At 42.6% G+C, this 18,186-nt stretch overlaps 1 protein-coding gene across 3 annotated transcripts in view; it reads left to right on the plus strand.

The window, feature by feature from the left end:
- The window catches only part of ABCC5 (ATP binding cassette subfamily C member 5), a 46,404-nt gene extending 31,846 nt beyond the window's left edge, over nucleotides 1-14,558 (plus strand). For all 3 annotated transcript variants that reach the window (XM_065639679.1, XM_065639680.1, XM_065639681.1), the window contains exons 18-30: nucleotides 451-635; nucleotides 1,670-1,816; nucleotides 2,169-2,298; nucleotides 2,845-2,998; nucleotides 3,144-3,272; nucleotides 4,645-4,831; nucleotides 6,121-6,210; nucleotides 8,514-8,703; nucleotides 9,438-9,597; nucleotides 10,037-10,115; nucleotides 10,993-11,106; nucleotides 12,160-12,324; nucleotides 13,048-14,558. In XM_065639679.1, coding sequence (XP_065495751.1) covers nucleotides 451-635; nucleotides 1,670-1,816; nucleotides 2,169-2,298; nucleotides 2,845-2,998; nucleotides 3,144-3,272; nucleotides 4,645-4,831; nucleotides 6,121-6,210; nucleotides 8,514-8,703; nucleotides 9,438-9,597; nucleotides 10,037-10,115; nucleotides 10,993-11,106; nucleotides 12,160-12,324; nucleotides 13,048-13,149 — 1,832 coding nt within the window. In that variant the 3' untranslated portion in view covers nucleotides 13,150-14,558. The remainder of the gene's footprint in view (nucleotides 1-450; nucleotides 636-1,669; nucleotides 1,817-2,168; nucleotides 2,299-2,844; nucleotides 2,999-3,143; nucleotides 3,273-4,644; nucleotides 4,832-6,120; nucleotides 6,211-8,513; nucleotides 8,704-9,437; nucleotides 9,598-10,036; nucleotides 10,116-10,992; nucleotides 11,107-12,159; nucleotides 12,325-13,047) is intronic.
- Nucleotides 14,559-18,186: the final 3,628 nt, after the last annotated feature.

Here is an 18,186-nt window from a genome sequence, read left to right on the forward strand (position 1 = left end):
TAGAACCGTGTCTCCTGCATCAGCTCTCCATCCTGTGCTGAGAGGGCAATGTAGATACCTTGATACTTGTAGAGTCCTAGGCAGGACATAGCATTTATATAGGAAGAACTGAAATATCTGGCCTCTGTTTTGTGGTTCTCTCTGTTTAATGTTAACTTTGAACTTCAGCAGGGTTTAAAAAGCAATAGTGAGGCTGATGCCAGCCTAGTGTTTAAGTCTGTGCTGATTACACTTTTTCAGACATACCACAATGTGAATGGTTCTGCAGGGGAAGTGTGACTTTTTGAAAAACGGTTTGAACCATTGAGTTCTGCCTATTAAATAATGTCTGTGTTTCTGAAAGTACTCTGTACAGTTTGAAAATGACTGCAGTTTTGTGGGTATTGACAAACAGAAGTTTCATGGAACAGCTTTATTTTCCTCACTCCTTCCTGTTCTTTTGTTTCACAGGCCAGTTGGTCCAGTTGGAAGAGAAAGGGAAAGGCTCTGTGCCCTGGTCTGTTTATGGCATCTACATTCAGGCAGCTGGAGGTCCCTTCGCATTCCTCGTCATCATGGCGCTCTTTGTGCTGAATGTGGGCAGTACGGCTTTTAGCAACTGGTGGCTGAGTTTCTGGATCAAGCAAGGCAGTGGAGTAAGATCAATAGCTTTTCTACTCTCCTGTGTCTAACTGGCAGGGGAATTGCTCTCCTGGACTAATCCCAAGCAGTCCTATGAGACCAAATGGTGCTTCCAAACTTAAGTTATAAGGCTCCCTGGGAGGTGATCTCACTAGAGAGTTCATCCCCAGGAAAAAGAGTGCTCCACTAAAAAGATATAAGAGCTCGTGGTTTTATGCTGCCTCCTTGTTCCTTGTCTTGGTTAGTCTAAGAAAAGGTAGTGAAAATCTGAAAGAGGCCAACAAGCTGAAGGAGGAATTACTAATTTTAGTGCTGTTTTTTGTTTGAACATGACCTTACATCTAATAGGATAATCTTGTTAAAAAGTACATGACTTAAGTCAAATGACTTTTAGGAGTTGTTTTGAAAACTGTGTTGACCTGGGATAGCTGGGACTTTTCCCACTATAGGGGCTTTGATTGCAAGTCTTGTTGCATTTAAAGATTCAAATATAACTGCAAGATTATTTTTTGGGTGGACGGAGCAAACTACTAACCTCAGAAGAAATAATGAAGCACAGATGGCAAACAATATTAAAATAAGCAATGGAGTCCTTAAACATACTTAAATATTAAAAAAAAAAAGAGAATGTACAACAGTGTGATAGTAAAGAATTTACTCTGTACGGGCAGAAAATAACAACCATGTTTGGTAAGAAGACAATGTACAACCTATCCAAGGTGAATAATAGGAGTGGTGGTATGCAAGTACGTGGCATTGTTCAGAAGAAAAGAAATAATAAGCATGAAATGAAAGATTAGGAATCAAAGTATCTATTGCGGTAGTGTTTTTAAAGATATTGTAGAGAAAAGGCTGAGGGCTACAAACCTGAATGTCAAGTATCTGCTAAGGAAAACTTTCCAAAGTATTCAAAGATCATTGAAGTACTTTATTTAAAGAAGAAATATCAAATATGGTGGGAGGGGACAGAGGGTGGTTAAGTTCTACCATGTGTAAGGTGTACATGCTTAATCCTTGTCTTTTTACTGAAACCTTGGATTTTCTGCAGAACACCACTGTGACTTTGGGAAATGATACCGTCATAAGCAGCAGTATGAAAGACAACCCTCACATGCATTACTATGCTGGCATCTATGCGCTGTCAATGGCAGTTATGTTGATCCTGAAAGCTGTTCGTGGTGTTGTTTTTGTAAAGGTATGTGCCAATGCTGCTGTTTTTTCTTATATACTCCCACCTCCTACTTCTGCATGTTGCTGTCACCGTGGTTCTTTTGGTCACCTCCCAAGAGAGACTTTTGAACCAGCAGAAGTCAAATTGTGGATTGTGAGGTTTCCGTAAGTCATTTCCTGGGGCTGCATCATGCTTTCTGTTAAACTTCTTCCCAAATTAATAGCTTCCTTCCACTGGTCAGAAGCGCAGAACACAAGAAAAAACAACTTATGGTTGGAGGGGGAAAATGAGCAGAATGTTTCGGTGCCCAGGGGAGGAGCAGTGGCAGAAAGGCAAATGTCCTTTCATAATGCTGCCATGTTTTCTGCATTGTCAGGGAACTCTCAGAGCATCCTCAAGGCTTCATGATGACCTCTTCCGACGGATTCTGCGTAGCCCCATGAAGTTCTTTGACACTACACCCACTGGGCGGATTCTCAACAGGTTTTCCAAAGACATGGATGAAGGTAGCTCTCACTGTATGCGCTGTAGATCCCGCATTCAGACCTCCCAGTTCAGACTCTTCAGTCTCCTGCTGTGGGGGTGATCCTATCCTATATCGTCACCAAATGTGTAATTGTAACAGACAAAGCGGGAATTGAGATGTACCTGGGTTATGATTCTGGAAGGCAGCTGGTATTTCAGATCTGTCTGTTCACTTATAAAGAAGTAAATGTGCAGCTGCTTTTGTATGTACAGACTGCATGTGGACTCGTAGCAGTTAATGCAGGGGGAACCTCGAGCATCAGGGTGAAGCTGATGTGCAGCAAAGGTGGTGATTAGATCAGAATTCCATCAGCTCTATTTCTGCAAATGGGAATAATTGGAAAGACTACTAGCACCGCAGAAGATAAAAGCACCCCTAATGAAAATGTACATTTTTAATTTGAATAAACTATGAGAAATCACTGTCCTTGTCAATGATGATGTGCAGCTGGACTGAATTGTTTTATACAGGTGGTTGTAGCTTTCTGTACTCAAGATCTTCCCCTTTTCCCCTCCATCTTTTCCAGTTGATGTTCGTTTGCCATTTCAAGCGGAAATGTTCATCCAGAATGTCATCCTTGTGTTCTTCTGTGTGGGAGTGATTTCTGGGGTTTTCCCCTGGTTCCTGGTGGCAGTGGGGCCCCTCATTGTCCTGTTCACAGTTCTGCATGTTGTGTCTCGGTAAGTGCATCAGCTGCTTTCATAAAATGAGAGATACTTTGACCTGTTATTAAGGACATAGGATTCTTCAGCTATATATGCATCAATGTAGTGGTTGGCATATAGTGGTTGTACATGTCACTTAAAAGTGCTTCTTTCCTTCCAGAGTCTTTATTCGAGAGCTCAAGCGTCTGGACAACATCACACAGTCTCCATTCCTGTCTCATATTACGTCCAGCATACAGGGTCTCTCCACAATCCATGCCTACCACAAAGGACAGGAATTTCTGCACAGGTCAGTCTAGATATCCATCAGAGAGTGGTGGAGCACAAAGCAGGGTGCAACAGGTTTACAATCAAAAAGATTTATTAATGGGGCCTGTAGCTCATGGCATACATTGGCTCTAAGAGTGAATGTTACTTTTTTGGGGAAAAAAAGGAGAACAAGAAGAAGGGGAAGGGAAAAGTCCCCAGTAGCCAGTGGAAGAACAGCGATGGGTTCCCAGGTGCCTACTCTCCTCTGGAGTTCTCTGCAGTGCAGCAGGGGCAATGATAATGGTGAGGGCAACATTTTGGCCCTAACTTTTCCCTGGTAGTATATTCTTTTCATCAGGTGCAGCTCATACTTCATTGGTTGTTTCTCCTTGTGATGGCATTAGCATTGGTTAGAGCATGCTAACGAAACCTCAATGTGCATATTGATGAGCTGTTAGTCTATATGCATGTGTGTAAGTGGGTAGCATTTATCAAGTATTTAAGTGATTGTTAGCCACCTTGGGCACTATGCTTGTTTTTCTCTAGTTTAAACTAAAATCTGCAAAACAAATATTAGTGAGGGAAAGTGAAACACTTCTCATGTGAGTGGTAGTTGCTTCCCATGAGAACCTGCCATAACAATATCAGGGTTTTGCAGGTGCAAGGTCGTGAGACCAACAGCGCTGGGAGCACAGGGAAAACCACCACAGAAGCTCTGGAAAGACACGGCTACATCAGCTTAGATGAAAGGTTGTGGAGGTGCAAGTCGCAGTCTCTTAGCATTGCTGCTGCTAGAGCACTAAGGCACTGCACAGTGTGCGGCAGTGATTGATGTAATACTGAGTTGCACGATTGGAAAATCTAGTTACTGGCTTTGTGAATCTCTCCAGTTTCTCCCCTTGAATATATTTTCTCAGCTCTGCAGTGTCAGGATTGTAAACTAAGTGGTTCTCAATGTGTTTAAATTGGTGTCACCAGTCCTGTCAAAACTCAGTCTACTTTTACACTTGTGTATAAAATGGTGCATATTTTGTCCATATTCTGAAATGTTGCTGCTGTTACCCATGGAGAAATTTGTAGCCATTGAGCATCCTCTGGGAGATCTTGCATAGGTGAAGTTGTGGTGAAAGTTCGTGTAGTGTCCCTGAATTTTGATTCACTCCAAGCATAATTCATTGTGGTACAAGGAAACGTGGCAATTTGACTTGTGAGAGTTCAAGCTGAGTAGATATCTGACATTAATCAAGAATATTTGCAAACCCTGGTTTCATGGCCTAGTTTGAAACTTTGTCAGTGACATATGAGTTTTATGACCCTGAGTTCTGATACTGGAACAAGGTTTTAAGTAGCTCTGCTATTTGTAGAACATCAGGCCTGTGGAGGTCTACTAACCTTTCCTGTATTTGTTTCAGGTATCAGGAGCTCCTAGATGACAATCAGGCACCATTTTACCTGTTCAGCTGTGCAATGCGCTGGCTAGCTGTACGGCTGGACATTATCAGCATTGCTCTTATCACGACCACTGGCCTTATGATTGTCTTAATGCATGGCCAGATTCCTCCTGCCTATGCTGGGCTGGCTATCTCATATGCTGTGCAGGTGAGTATGTCCACATACTGTAATATTTCTTATTTAACGTTGTTATTGCCAGTAAGTAAAAGTAACGCACCACTGAAAACTTTCCTATGTGCACCAGAATGCAATAAAATACTGTTACCCCTTTTGGTAATGGAGGGGAAAGCAATTCAGAGTCAGGACCTTGTGCTAGCAGGCAAATTACAAATTATGAGGAGCTAGGTGCTTAAGGCTACTGTTTTGGGGAGCTGCTGCTTTTTAAATGGTAAAGAAGAATTGGTTTGAGGCTCTTCATATGCTGCATATTGCAATTTTACTGAATATTTCCAGAAATTTGATTGATGGTACATCAGACATCTGCCAAACTGATGTTTTAATGTATTGCCTGCAGGATGTTTTCACAGCGAGCAGCTGTGCTGGTTAGATGGGCTTGAGGGCTTGGAATACTTACTAGAGCTGTTGTTTGGCCTTTTCTGCCTCCTGGTGGTGGTAAGGTGAAATTACAAAACTTGGCTAATATTCAAAGCTGTTGCTTGTGGGAAACCTTTCCAAACTGCTGGCTTTCCAAGTGATTTTAAAATAACCGTAATTTATTAATTATCTAAAAGCAGTTTGCCTTGGGCACCTTAGCTGTGTGTTGCCCAATGGCAGGAGTACTTGTATCAAATATCATAGAATCATTTAGGCTGGAAAAGATCTTTCAGATCATTGAGACCAACTGTTAACCTAATGCTGCGAGGTCGACCACTAAACCATGTCACTAAGTGCCACATCTACACATCTTTTAAGCACCTCCAGGGAAGGTGACTCCACCGCTTCCCTGGGCAGCCTGTTCCACTGCTTCACCACCTTTTCCAGGAAGAATTTTTTCCTAACATCCAAGCTAAACCTCCCCTGGCACAACTTGGGGCCATTTCCTCTTGTTCTCTCACTTGCTACTTGGGAGAAAAGACCAACACCCTCCATGCTACAACCTCCTTTCAGGCAGTTGTAGACAGTGATAAGGTCTCCCCTCAGCCTCCTCTTCTCCAGGCTAAACAGCCCCAGCTCCCTCAGCTGCTCCTCATAAAACTTGTGCTCCAGACCCTTCACTAGCCTTGTTGCCCCCTCTGAACTCTCTCCAGTATCTCAATGTCCTTCTTATAGTGAGAGGCCCAAAACTGAACCCAGGATTCAGGGTGCAGCCTCACCAGCACTGAGTACAGTGCAATGATTGCCCTGGTCCTGCCGGCCACACTATCCATTGGGTTCATCTCTTAATTCAATAATAAATTGTAGCTCTCTAAATGTGTCTTTTTCTCCTTTCACTCCAGTTAACAGGGTTGTTCCAGTTTACAGTCAGGCTTGCTTCAGAGACAGAAGCTCGCTTCACCTCAGTGGAGAGGATTGATCACTATATCAAGGTAGGACAAAAATACATTCAGCTGCCTGGTGTAACATTTCTTGTTGCTTGTAATGTTGCTGGCATATGAGAAGAGAAAGTCAGCCATAGTCTGCCTTAGTACAGAATGTATGTTTCTGATCTTGTAAACAAATTAATGCATGTACTGTGATACAGCAGAGTGAATTTGTTTTATGAAGTGTGTATATAAGCACTGGCAGGATGAATGGCACAAGAGCTGGGAGGTAACTCAGCTTACAGGCATCACTGAAGTTCCTAAAGGTATTGAAAGTTTGGTGACATTCTCAGTAAAGAGTGGAGTGTGTGAAAGGGGCAACTGGGAATTCCATACAATATTTTACAGTAAAAGGATGGTGTTCTGGCACCCTTCATTCCAAACCTAATGGAACTCCTTTATTTTAACACAAGTAATTCTTTGTTACTTTATCTACATGTAATTCTGCTTAATCTTAATAAGTCTACTTCTTTCTCCACAGCTATGTTATGTAACATAGAAATATGCTTTAAAAGTCAAGCGATTGCTGTTATTGCAAACATGAGAAATGTGCCAGGCTACATTTTTAGCAAGCTGCTCTGATTTCTCTGATTATTTGTAACCCTTTCTTCACAATGAGGATCTGTGTATGCAGAACTGGGTGTAGGTCAATGGGAAAAGCGTAGCCAGCTGAAAGCCTTCTACTGGCTCTGGTCTTTGAGGTGGAAGGCATCTTTGCTTAATACACATTCTCTCTGAACTTAAGAGGGAGACATGTATCTATTTGTTAAATTTGGACTATGTAGTAGTTGATATTTGTAGAACTTTTTTTAGCTGGTGGATTTAATACTGAAGAGAAAAAAAAAATTAAAACTGCCCACTCCCCTAATCCTTGTGGCATCTAACTAGAAAATTTCTGTATATGGAAGACTTGGTGACAAGACAAGCTGAGAACTGTGTGACAAAAACTGCCTGGTATCTCCACTGGGCTGATATGGTTCTATCACTGTCAGGCCTTCAGTGGCAAAACTTGAAGACTGTTCTCTGTGTGTGTGTTTTGTGGGGGTTTTTTTTGTAGTTCCTGCCTATCCTTTTATATCATTATTAAGCAACGCTTTCTGTGATTTTTTTTAAAATTTATTTTATTTGCATCTCTGGACAGCTATTTTATTATGAAACTGTAAAACTAGTTTGAATCCAATGCAAAGGGGTGGGTGAGTGGCAAAACACCATACAGGCTGTTGTCTTACCAAGTCCCACCATACAAGTGCCTTACCAAGTCCCAGGCTTGGCTTCTTTTAGTGCAGGCTCCAAGGTCACTGTTATCAGCACCAAGCCCAAAGAACTGGAGCACTGTTGTAGAAAATTGCTGTTTTTCTCAAACCCTTGGGACACAATTAATTTGCCTCTAACTAGATATTGCAGATGTCCACAACTGACATAATCCCTGTGGGATCTCTCTATAGTCAGTGTAGGAAATGGCAATCTCCAGAGGGCAATTTGTTACCCATTCGAAGTGTTTATATTGGAATGAGATCAATCACGCTCCAGAAATGCTAGCTGCTTTGTAGTGACTATAAAGGAGTTGATGGGCCTGGTTCAGTTGGAGGTTCTTACTTTGTATGTGTTTAAAGTTACATGAGATGAATCCTGTGACAGGATTTCTGCTGTTCTCTGAGGCTGCTTGTGCCAAATATGGGACAGTGACCTTGGCTTCATTCTAAACATGCTATAAAGGCGCATGTTTGGTTTTCAGAGGTGCTGCTTTTCTGTTTAATCAGTGAACTGCTTAATGAGGGACCTATTGAGAGGCAGAGTAAAATAGCAAAAGTGAGCAAGCTGGAAGGGGCCTGACTGACTCCGTGATTTAATAGAGCAGGGGAGAATGAGGAAGAGAAGGAGGACGGCAGCATGTGGACATTCCCTTCTGTGTCAGAAGCGACCTTGCTGTGGCATAGCCAAGGAAACTTAGAAATACAGCAGATTTTGCATTCAGAAGCATCAAGTCTTTGGAGTGCCGCAGAACTCAATATTATTGTGTTCATAAATAATAGGCCTAAAATATATTTTGATTTCTGTTGATGGAAAAGCTTCGTGTGGAGGACCGATGTCATTACTGAGGCAACAGGAAGGGAATAGCAGTGCGATCAGTGTAACACAGCAAACTTCTGAACCACTGGGCCCACGTCCAGCCACACGGTTCATAAAACTGCCATAAACTGATATGGGCTGAGTCTGCAGGGAAGAACTCCTGCTGAAAGCTGCAAGTGATGATTTTTCTTTCTGGTGTTTTATTTACTGGATACTGAACTTCTGGTTTTGTTTTAAAGACGCTTTCCCTGGAAGCTCCTGCTCGAATTAAGAATAAAGCTCCTCCTCTGGACTGGCCACAGGAAGGTGAAGTTGTTTTTGAAAATGCAGAGATGCGGTACCGAGAGAACCTCCCTCTAGTACTTAAAAAAGTGTCCTTTACTATCAAACCCAAGGAAAAGATTGGCATTGTGGGAAGGACAGGCTCAGGTAAGGAAAATCACTAAGCAGAGTTAAATTACTACTTTTACAGAATGGGAATGGAATAGAGTGGGGTGGTCATATTGGTTCTCCTCTGTCTTCTGCTTGAATAAATTGTTAATTGCACAGGAGTGGTTGAGCAATCTGTCAGTGGTGGGTTCTGTTTATGTGCATATGTAAGTAAGGATCCCTGTAAACAGTAATGAAAACAACTTTTCATATAAAGTAGAGGGATATCCTACTATGCCTGAGCTGGTAAACTCGTAAAGTTTAACACCCCAAGCCAGTTACCAGCACAGAATGGTACCTACAACATGCTCATGGCAGCTAATTTGACTCTCTTGAAAGTTTTCTGTACCGATGCTGCAGCTGGATTTGGCTCTGAACTCTCTCAGATGTCTGTAATTTGAAGAATCAAACCCCCTGTTTGTGAGGTGAATTAAACCAGCTCCAAAATGTAGCTTCTAAATAAGCAATTAATATTGTTTTATTTGGTTTATGTGGCAAGGTTTTGGTAGCAGGGGTGGGCTGCCTCTGTAGGAGTGGCATCTGTAAGAAAATATTAGGACCTGCCTCTATAATTGCTTAGAAGTTTAAATGCTGAACCCCAGCATTGTTTGCCAGGACTTTATGGTATTTTAAAACACTTTTCTTACACATTGGCAGCTTTTAAAATGCTTTCTCATCTCAAAGCTGCTGTGACTGTAGAAACACTAGTATTGTTTTTCCTTTCTCATTTGTAGGGAAGTCTTCCCTTGGAATGGCACTCTTTCGTCTGGTTGAACTGTCTGGAGGCTGCATTAAAATTGATGGCTTGAAAATAAATGACATTGGTTTGGCAGATCTTCGCAGCAAACTCTCAATAATTCCTCAGGAACCTGTGCTGTTCAGTGGCACCGTGAGGTTAGTGAGACCATAAGGCGGCAAGAAGGAAAAAGAGGGCTACCAGCTTATACTTGAAGTCAAATAGGTGCCTGGTGAGATATTAGTTCTCAGGCATCCTAGCTTCTGTTCTCTGGTTTTGAAACAACAACAAAAAAAATCACAACTGAATTATTTTACCTGGCCTGATGCAGAACTGGATGCGATCATCCTCTCTGAAAGACTTGCTTTCTGTTTAGATTTCCTTGAAGTTTTTAGTATCTTTGTCTTTCATCTCTACTCTTTTGTTCTTTGGCTGCTCTAACCCTAGTGTGCTGGGAGTATCTGATTTCCTTGGCAAGGAAATTCTGTCAGTGCAAGGCTAGATGGGAATCATCCATCTGGATGAATTAGCACACTGCTGCTTTACTATTCATTGCTGAATAAAAATGCTAATTGTGTTTTCTGCTTCCCCCTCCAGATCAAACCTGGATCCTTTCAATCAGTACAGTGAAGAACAAATCTGGGATGCTTTGGAAAGGACTCACATGAAGGAGTGTGTAAGTATTATGTGCCCTATGAGATATGTTTGTGTTTCAGCTTTCAAATCTACATGTTCTGTTAGTAGCTACTTCAGAGACCTTTAAATAAAGCTTTTCCTTTGCAAGTTTTTTCTCTTATTGGCTATGCTTGATTTCTAGTAATGAGACTGAATTTTTGGAGAACATGCCATATTTTGGATGTTTACTTTTTTTACTATATAGCATAGCGGAGTGTTGCTTTATCACAGGGACTCCTAGGCCTGTACAATATTCCATGTGATATTTTTCTATATGTGCCTTAGGTGTGCATTCTACATTTACATTTGTGAATGTCATACATGAACATTTATACTGCACTTAAAATCTGCTCTTTGTGAAGCCTTCTGCAGCAAGTCTTACTGCCATGATGTTTCCAGTTCTTTTCTTGTCAGTCAGATGGCCTGGGGCTGCATGTGTGGCTGTAGTTCATACACTGAAGTAGTTCATGCAGGGACTAGATTCGCTCTTGGTGAAAGTCTTGGGGAGAAAGGCTGTCAGGAGATCTATATTCATGGTGATACGATTTTGTATGTGGCACACTTTTTTCTAGAGATCTTATATTTTGTATTTAAGTCATTCTAAAGTTGTCTACTGAGAGGATATAGCTCTTCTAGCTTGGCAACTAGTAATGTTCTCAGTAGCTGTCACTGAGTCGCAGGCACTTCAACTGGACTGAGCAGATCTGATGTCATATTGTTGTTTTAGCATTAGTTGCTTGTTACTAATTTCACAAAGTGTGATGGATGTTTTGGAACATGGGCAGAATGAGATTTGCAGGAGGAGCAACTCTCTTGTGCCCTGGAGATACAAAAAGTCTGCAATGCTCTAAGATTTTTGCCTCTCCTTCCCCACACAGGTTGCCCAGCTGCCTATGAAACTTGACTCAGAAGTGATGGAAAATGGGGAAAACTTCTCAGTTGGAGAGAGACAGTTACTGTGCATAGCTAGAGCTCTGCTGCGTCGTTGCAAGGTGAGCATAGTGATGAGAGAAATAGCTGGAGATAGTAAACTGATAGCATTGAGCAAGCTGGTTTTGTGCCAGATTCATTCTATCTGTCAGAGGAATCACACCAACAGTTATTGAAACCCACAGATGGTATAGGGTTAGGGCAATAGAAAGGCATCTGTAACCAGCTGCAGAAAGGTATTGCATGTTAGTGTTAATAATAGTGTGTCGGACTGGCTTAATCTTTTATTCAGAGTGTCCTGTTACTGGTGAGCATCAGATTCTTTCCTTCTTTCACCTTTTTGTAAATGTCAGCCAAGTACTTTTGTTCTAAATGGTGTTCCACTAAAATGTAGTCTCCAAGTGGAATTTAGGACCATGCTGTGCCAGCGAAGTTAAGGGTTTTGCAGGAATGGAAGATGAATAATAATTACAGTGAGAAAGGACATTTGGATTGAGATTGACCAGGATTCTGATTTTAAAATCCTTTTTTCTTAAACATTGTACACCATATTTGAAGGTTCTCTCTGTATCTGTTTTAAAGCCAAGACTACTCAGCAGAAGTTACTGCTCTCTGCAGTACCTGCACAAACCAAGTCTAGTTTAGCGTTGACAAGACACCGCTCCAGACTGGTTTACGTCTGAGTCTGAAAGGAAGGGTAATTCTTTCCAGCATAAGAAAGCTTAATAAGCCTAGTCAGTATTGACTCATTCCAGAAAGAACTGTCACTACCAAGGATGTGTCAGATTAGATACCAGTAAAATTTGTATTTGAGACTCAGCTGCTGAATGTAAAACTTACAAAGTAGTGGAAACATGTCAGAACCCAGTCATCTTGCAGCTCTAAGATGTGACCATGAAATGCAGGTGTGATCCATAAGGTAACTTTGTTGAAGGCATTACATAAGGAAAACTGAAAGGCTGCTTGTAACAAACTACATTGGTGACCACAGCTCCATAATGATTGCCAGTTGTAGACAACTCTTGGTCATGGTAATTCTGCCCACTCCACATATTTATGTCCAGGGAGGGAAAGCGTTACTATGGGTAACAGCCAGGATTACGTGCTGTTTTCAGATTTTGATACTGGATGAAGCAACAGCTGCTATGGACACAGAGACAGACTTACTGATTCAGGAGACTATCAGAGAGGCGTTTGCAGACTGCACTATGTTAACAATTGCTCATCGCCTGCATACGGTTCTAGGCTCTGATCGGATCATGGTGCTGACACAAGGACAGGTGAGCAGAAAGACTTTTGTGGCTGCAGTTCCTGTTGCCGTCTGGTGGTGCCATGTGTGCAGGCTGAACTGAAGGAACAGCTAGGATTGCAGGGTAGAGAACCCTCTGTGATCATTCACATCCTTGGTAATAATGCTCCAATAGAATTAGTTATTGCCTGACTGTGACAGCATCAAAGAGAGCAAAATTTCCTTTACACTCCAAGAAAGTACCATAGAGTAACAGTCCCTTTTTTAAAAGTGTTTTAAAAACTCCTTTCGTAGGTTAATTCTGAGATGGGCAATAATGGAAGCGTCTCTGGTGGGGCTCAGTGGCAGTTTCCCATTATTTTCATGAAGCCCTGTGTTGTCAAACAGTCATCTGGGAGATACTTGAACCACTTTTCAGGCTTCCACATGGGAGCCATAAACAGTTAAATCTGAGAACATCTGGCAAGGCTCTTAAATGTAGAGAAGGTAAAACCCCATAACATCTGCCTCTGTTTACCAGAGCCACCAGAGGCTGCTTCCGAATGGGTAGTTCCAGTGTTTGTCTGGGCTACTTTGAAGCATCCCACGTTACAGTATTTATGCATAAATGCACATACTTTCACTGCCTGTTGTCTCATCTGAAGACTGCTGCCATGTTCTGGCTTCTTTACTACTGTGTCGCAAGTCCAAGGGGTGGGAATCCATTTTCTGCTGGATTTTACTGACATATTTTACCTGCCTTGTTTGCCTTTAGGTAGTGGAATTCGACACACCGTCTGCCCTTCTGGCCAACGAGAACTCACGCTTCTATGCTATGTTTGCTGCTGCGGAGAACAAGGTTGCTGTCAAGGGCTAAAATTCAGGGCAAAGTCACTTTTATTTTAGAGAGCTACATTCCCTGCCTGTGGCAGGCCAGCTCTTCCTCCTCCTCCTCCTCCTTAAAGCAGATTATTGCCTTTTCATCTTTTAATTTTTAGCACAATGTGTCCAGCCAGAGTTTTTAAAACTGTGTCAGAAAAATTATTCGGTTTTATTATTGTATTTATTCCATAATCATATTACTAATTTTTTGTTATTAAATGCACTCTACAAATGGCTCAGGGAGCCATAGTTATAAATGTATCAGAGGCCTATAATGAAGCTTTATACATGTAGCTATATCTATACATAATTCTGTATATAGCCTATATTTACAGTGGAAATGTAAGCTGTTTATTTTATATTAAAATAAGCACTGTATTAATAACAGTGCATATTCTTTTCTATCATTTTTGTACAGTTTACAGTACCAGAGATCTGGCTTTGTTATCAAACTGTATTGGACACAGTTTTGTCTTTTACAGTTGGTCTTTTCCTAGTGCTGGATTTTCTGTGTGTCTGAGTGGAAGTGAAGCTTTGCAATAGTGTCCTTTATTGTCACATCTTTGTTATCTAGCGCAGGGGAGAAGAGCTCTGTGGTGTAACTCTATTGCATTGTAATTTATCAAAGCTATGTGGAGCATCGCTAATGTTCACCACAGCAGTGACTGCTACTTCCTATGATGCTTTCCCAAAGCAAGGTTTTTAGTGATCTCCTCAAGCGGAGAACCACTTCTGGGTCACATTAAGGCCTCATATTTTCTCAGTGTCCTGATGCAGTATTTCTTACTGTGTCAGCAGGGTTTGTTTTAATGCAAGCACGCCCAAGCTCTTCCTGCTTCGCTGATCTAACACAACCAAAATCTAACTGTTCGTGAAATGATCTGTAACAAATTAATCATAGGGTTCAAATCACAGCCTGTATGTTAGCAGGAAAGCCTTTCAGAGCTGCATCAGCTGACTGACTCCTTTATCTTGAAGCTGCTAACACTCCTCAGAGGTTTAGGTTGGCTTTCACTGGCATGGGGAACACTAACTTTATTCTGCTCACTTATACTAAGGTTAAACAACATCTATATTTCGTGTTTCTTTATTGCACACTTGTTAAGGAAACAGTCCCCCACCCCACGTCTTCTGGAACTTTAAACAGGTTCCTTTTGATCAGGATGTAACACTGGTGTAGGACATCGTTTTCTTACTGTAAAGAGACCTACCTCAGGTTACTAGGTCCTGCGTAGTACGTTGCCATGATCACTGTACACCAACCATCCCTGTGTTACGGGACCTGTGGCCCGGGTGGGCACAGTCGCTCCTATAATAGCTGTGACTTATTGAATGGTCAGCGTTGCATGTCTTTGTCAACTTGGACATTTTGTAGCCTTAGCATGTTTGCAAAATGTCTCATTGAGGCAGAAATCTGAAAAGTAAATAAAACTATTTTGGGTTTTGTAAATTTTATTGGCTTAAGTGGTTTGTTTTGGGCACATAAATTACTTCTCACCTTTTTGAGCCCCGGGGACAGTTGTCGCAAGCTGCTTTTTTTTTTTTTTTTCCTTGTCTAAACACCATGGCCTGATCTTTCTTCCTTCAGAGTGTGTTTCTTTAAAAGTATAGTGGATAATTTTTATGCTCTCCAGTATGGGAGCAGCTTGCAATATATGTATGTTTGTGTTGAGTAGTACAGGGAGTAATAATTTATAGTGCAAGTATTGAAGCGAAGTGGCAAGGTGGGAGGTCAGACGGAATATAGAAGATCCCTCTCAGGCTCAGATTTTTTCCACTGGCTTTACCTGCAGGTGTTACTGTTTATAACTTGACATGACTGCAAAGTCACAGCAACAGGCATTTCTACCTACCAATACCTCAGGCAAATCATGCCCTTAACAGAGCTTAGACTGTAGCTTGAAGTTAGCACAAAAAGCATAATTTGTTACAGTTGTTCTTTAGTGAGGCTTGTCCCAAGCAAGAATTAACTAACACAGATCTTACCCTGCTCATAGCCCTGGGCCCAAGGTTACTGTATGTCAGAACCTGGCCACCATTTTGCTCGGTGTTACTCGATTCAAGGAGCAGAGTGTGACTGTACATTGTGGTTACAAAAGGGAGAGGTAATAGGCCTCTCTCCAAAAAACACCCAGCTAGGTGGGGGGTTCTTTTATGATCAGAAACTTGAGGACAAAAAGAAACTGTGGAGAGGCATGAGGAAGCAGGGTGATAGGCCAAAGAGGTAATGCCCTGCTTCTTCCCTAAAAGTAGAGCTGAGTAGAATGTGAAGATGAAGGCTGAATATATTAAGGAGAGAGGGAGAGAACATGAAATGCATCTGCCTAAAACTGGGATTAAAAGAGTTCAGTCAGTTCTCATGTGCTACTCTGTCGAGGACAGGATTGTCTTGTGCCCTGCAGAACTGAGTTTACCCCACAAACTTCAGTGTTTCCCTTGAAGAAAAAGGACTAATGTACCTAGTTCTCAAGTGTCACTGGGGTCAGATCCTGGCTTCATTTTGCAGCTAAGGCTAAGGTAATGGCAGTCTGGGCAAAACAGGAGCTGTCCTGACCTTGTCCTCCTTCTTCTTCCAGGCTGGGAGTTGCTTCCACTTTCCTGATGCCAGCATTGGCTCTTGCCTGGTCCAGCAGTGACCCAGTTCAGAAAGATAACTTGCAGAAAGTTCACCCTCCAAAAGCAAGAATGCTGTACAAAGGAGGAGACAGGAAGGCACAGCTGGAAGGGAGGTGAAGTGAGGCTGCTCTTTTCAGTAGGTGCCAACTGTAACACTAGCACAGGTGTGAGAGGAGACTGCACCCAGGATTCATTGCATGAAACTGCTGCTTCCCAGTTACTCTCCTAAAAAGGCAAATACTTTCCTGCTGCTTCAGCAAGCTGGAATAGCCCAACAAGGTGTCAAACAAGGGCCTGCGATGGAGCAGGTGAACAGTCACCTGTGGACAGCAGGGATTAGCTCAACTGTTTTGTTAAACTTTAGCTCCAGCATTGTTACTTTGGAATTAAGGAGACAAACTATCACAGGGAAATGTTATTTCTTCTGTAATTACTTATCTGCTTCATTTAGCACTTGTCTCACTGACAGTACGGAAGTATTGCTTCTCGCTTGAGTAACAGTAGGGGTTTTTTTATTGGCTTTTGTCCTGAACCACAGGAGCAAGCTGAAGCCTGGCCCAGGGCCCTGTCACTCGAGTGGAAGGAAAAAAAACATCAATAATTGCAAATAAGACTGAAATATCTTTATCTTTGAAGCATTCTGCAAGAAGTTTTCAGGAATTGGGTCCTGCTTTAGAATTTGGAGTGCGATATCCCAGAGAAAACTTCATCTTGTGAGGAGTAGAATAAGACTGGAGTTGGGACAGAGGCTTTCCTTAAGGAGATCCTACCCAATAGATAACACATTCTTCTTAGTATATAGCAAAGGCTGTGGCCCAAGACCAACAGGTATGCAACCTGATATTTGCCTGAGGTAACCGGTTTGCTGTATTACCCTTGGGAATTTCAGTTGCATCAGTTTTGTGCATTCTGTCCAAATGCAGTGAGTGCAGCCGATCCCAATTCATTATCGTAAGCTTAGAGACTCTAAGAATGTGTTCCCACTCGACTCATCTAGCTGATGAGTGGAAATGTTGCACTGGCTTGGGACTTCAATCAAAACACAGGTAGGATTCTTCTAAAATGCCCCAAAGGGGTTACATGCAGTTAAACAGGTGTAAGTCCAAGGCCAGGCCCTGAAGCTGTGCGAGCTTGGACACCTGAGGAGACTTCGCCATTACCTGTGGTGAAGATCATCCAGGGTCAGATCTAGAGTGGCTGGGGCTGTGGTCTGTGGGTTATCCCTGGATGGAAGCGGGAAGGAGGTGAAGCAGTCTTAGTGCATCACTGGGAACAGAGTTTGAGAAAGCACAATTATTTCAGAAGGCAAATGGTGGGAGTGAGAGAAGGTATTGGAAGGAAAGGATGAAGGCATAAAATTTGATTTATAAAAGGAGGATGTGGAGAGAAAGGTGGCAGGACAGAAAGTTTCTTTTAGCTAGAAGGGGATTGGGCAGAGGCAAAACTGCTTCTTGAAGGTGGTTTGAAAGAACACACTGAGAAGATACAGGGTGGCTGTAATGCCCTCAGCAACCAAAGAGCTTTTCTGAATGCTGCCTTGTTATTTTTTGCTGCAATGGCAGCTAGTGTTTTACTACATATAAGCAATCGCACAAAGGTTTTCTTTATAGTCCCAGCTTCGGGTTGGTCTAGGGTAATACTGTGATTTGTTTTACCCTTGGTTCAGATGAGACAGCAGCCACGTTGTGCTGGGGCCACAGTTTCTGCCTCCAATATGATGATACAGTGGAAACTCAACTGGGAAATGGTGCAGATGCTGCTGTACCACTGCGGGTTCCTTAAACCCACAACCGTGTAGTAAATGCTCCTATGTCATCCAAAAGACGTGCCCTTGAGACTCATCGGGTGGCTGAGGCAAAGTCTAACAGTGAAAGTAACTTAAAAAAGCGTCACTACATGGGGCAGAGGGAGTTCCTGTGAGCTGCTCTTCAAATCACAGTAACTTGCAGCACACTTCCTCTCAGATCACTGTCTCCTACACAGCAACGAGCGGTTGGATAAAGATGATAATTCTGTGGTTTCTGTCCTTTCTGATTTAGGAAGGTGGCAGTGGATGGCGTGTGATTGATTGCCTCGAGAAGGAGGGCTGGGGAAGAGTAAAAGCATGTTATGTGAGAGCTGGCGGCAGTTTGGAGGGAGGCAGGCAGCCGGGGGGGAGGGAAGAAATTTAAAAAAAGGGTGTATGGGGTGCTGGTAGAGAGAGGTTATTTCGGGTTGGACTGTGGGCTAGATGAGAGGAGTGTGACCGGGAGCAGGATGAAGAAGCCAGAATAGGTACCGGTGGGATAAGGGCTGCACGCGTCAGCCCTGCTGGGAGCTGCGGTGTGGGGGGTTTGGGGTGGTTCGTCTTGGAGCTGGGGAGGGTGACAGTGAAGCGTTCAGGCTGTGCGGAGGAGGCAGAGCTGGCTGCGGGGGG

The sequence above is a fragment of the Caloenas nicobarica genome, chromosome 8 (genome assembly GCF_036013445.1).
Source record: "Caloenas nicobarica isolate bCalNic1 chromosome 8, bCalNic1.hap1, whole genome shotgun sequence".
Classification (NCBI taxonomy): domain Eukaryota; kingdom Metazoa; phylum Chordata; class Aves; order Columbiformes; family Columbidae; genus Caloenas; species Caloenas nicobarica.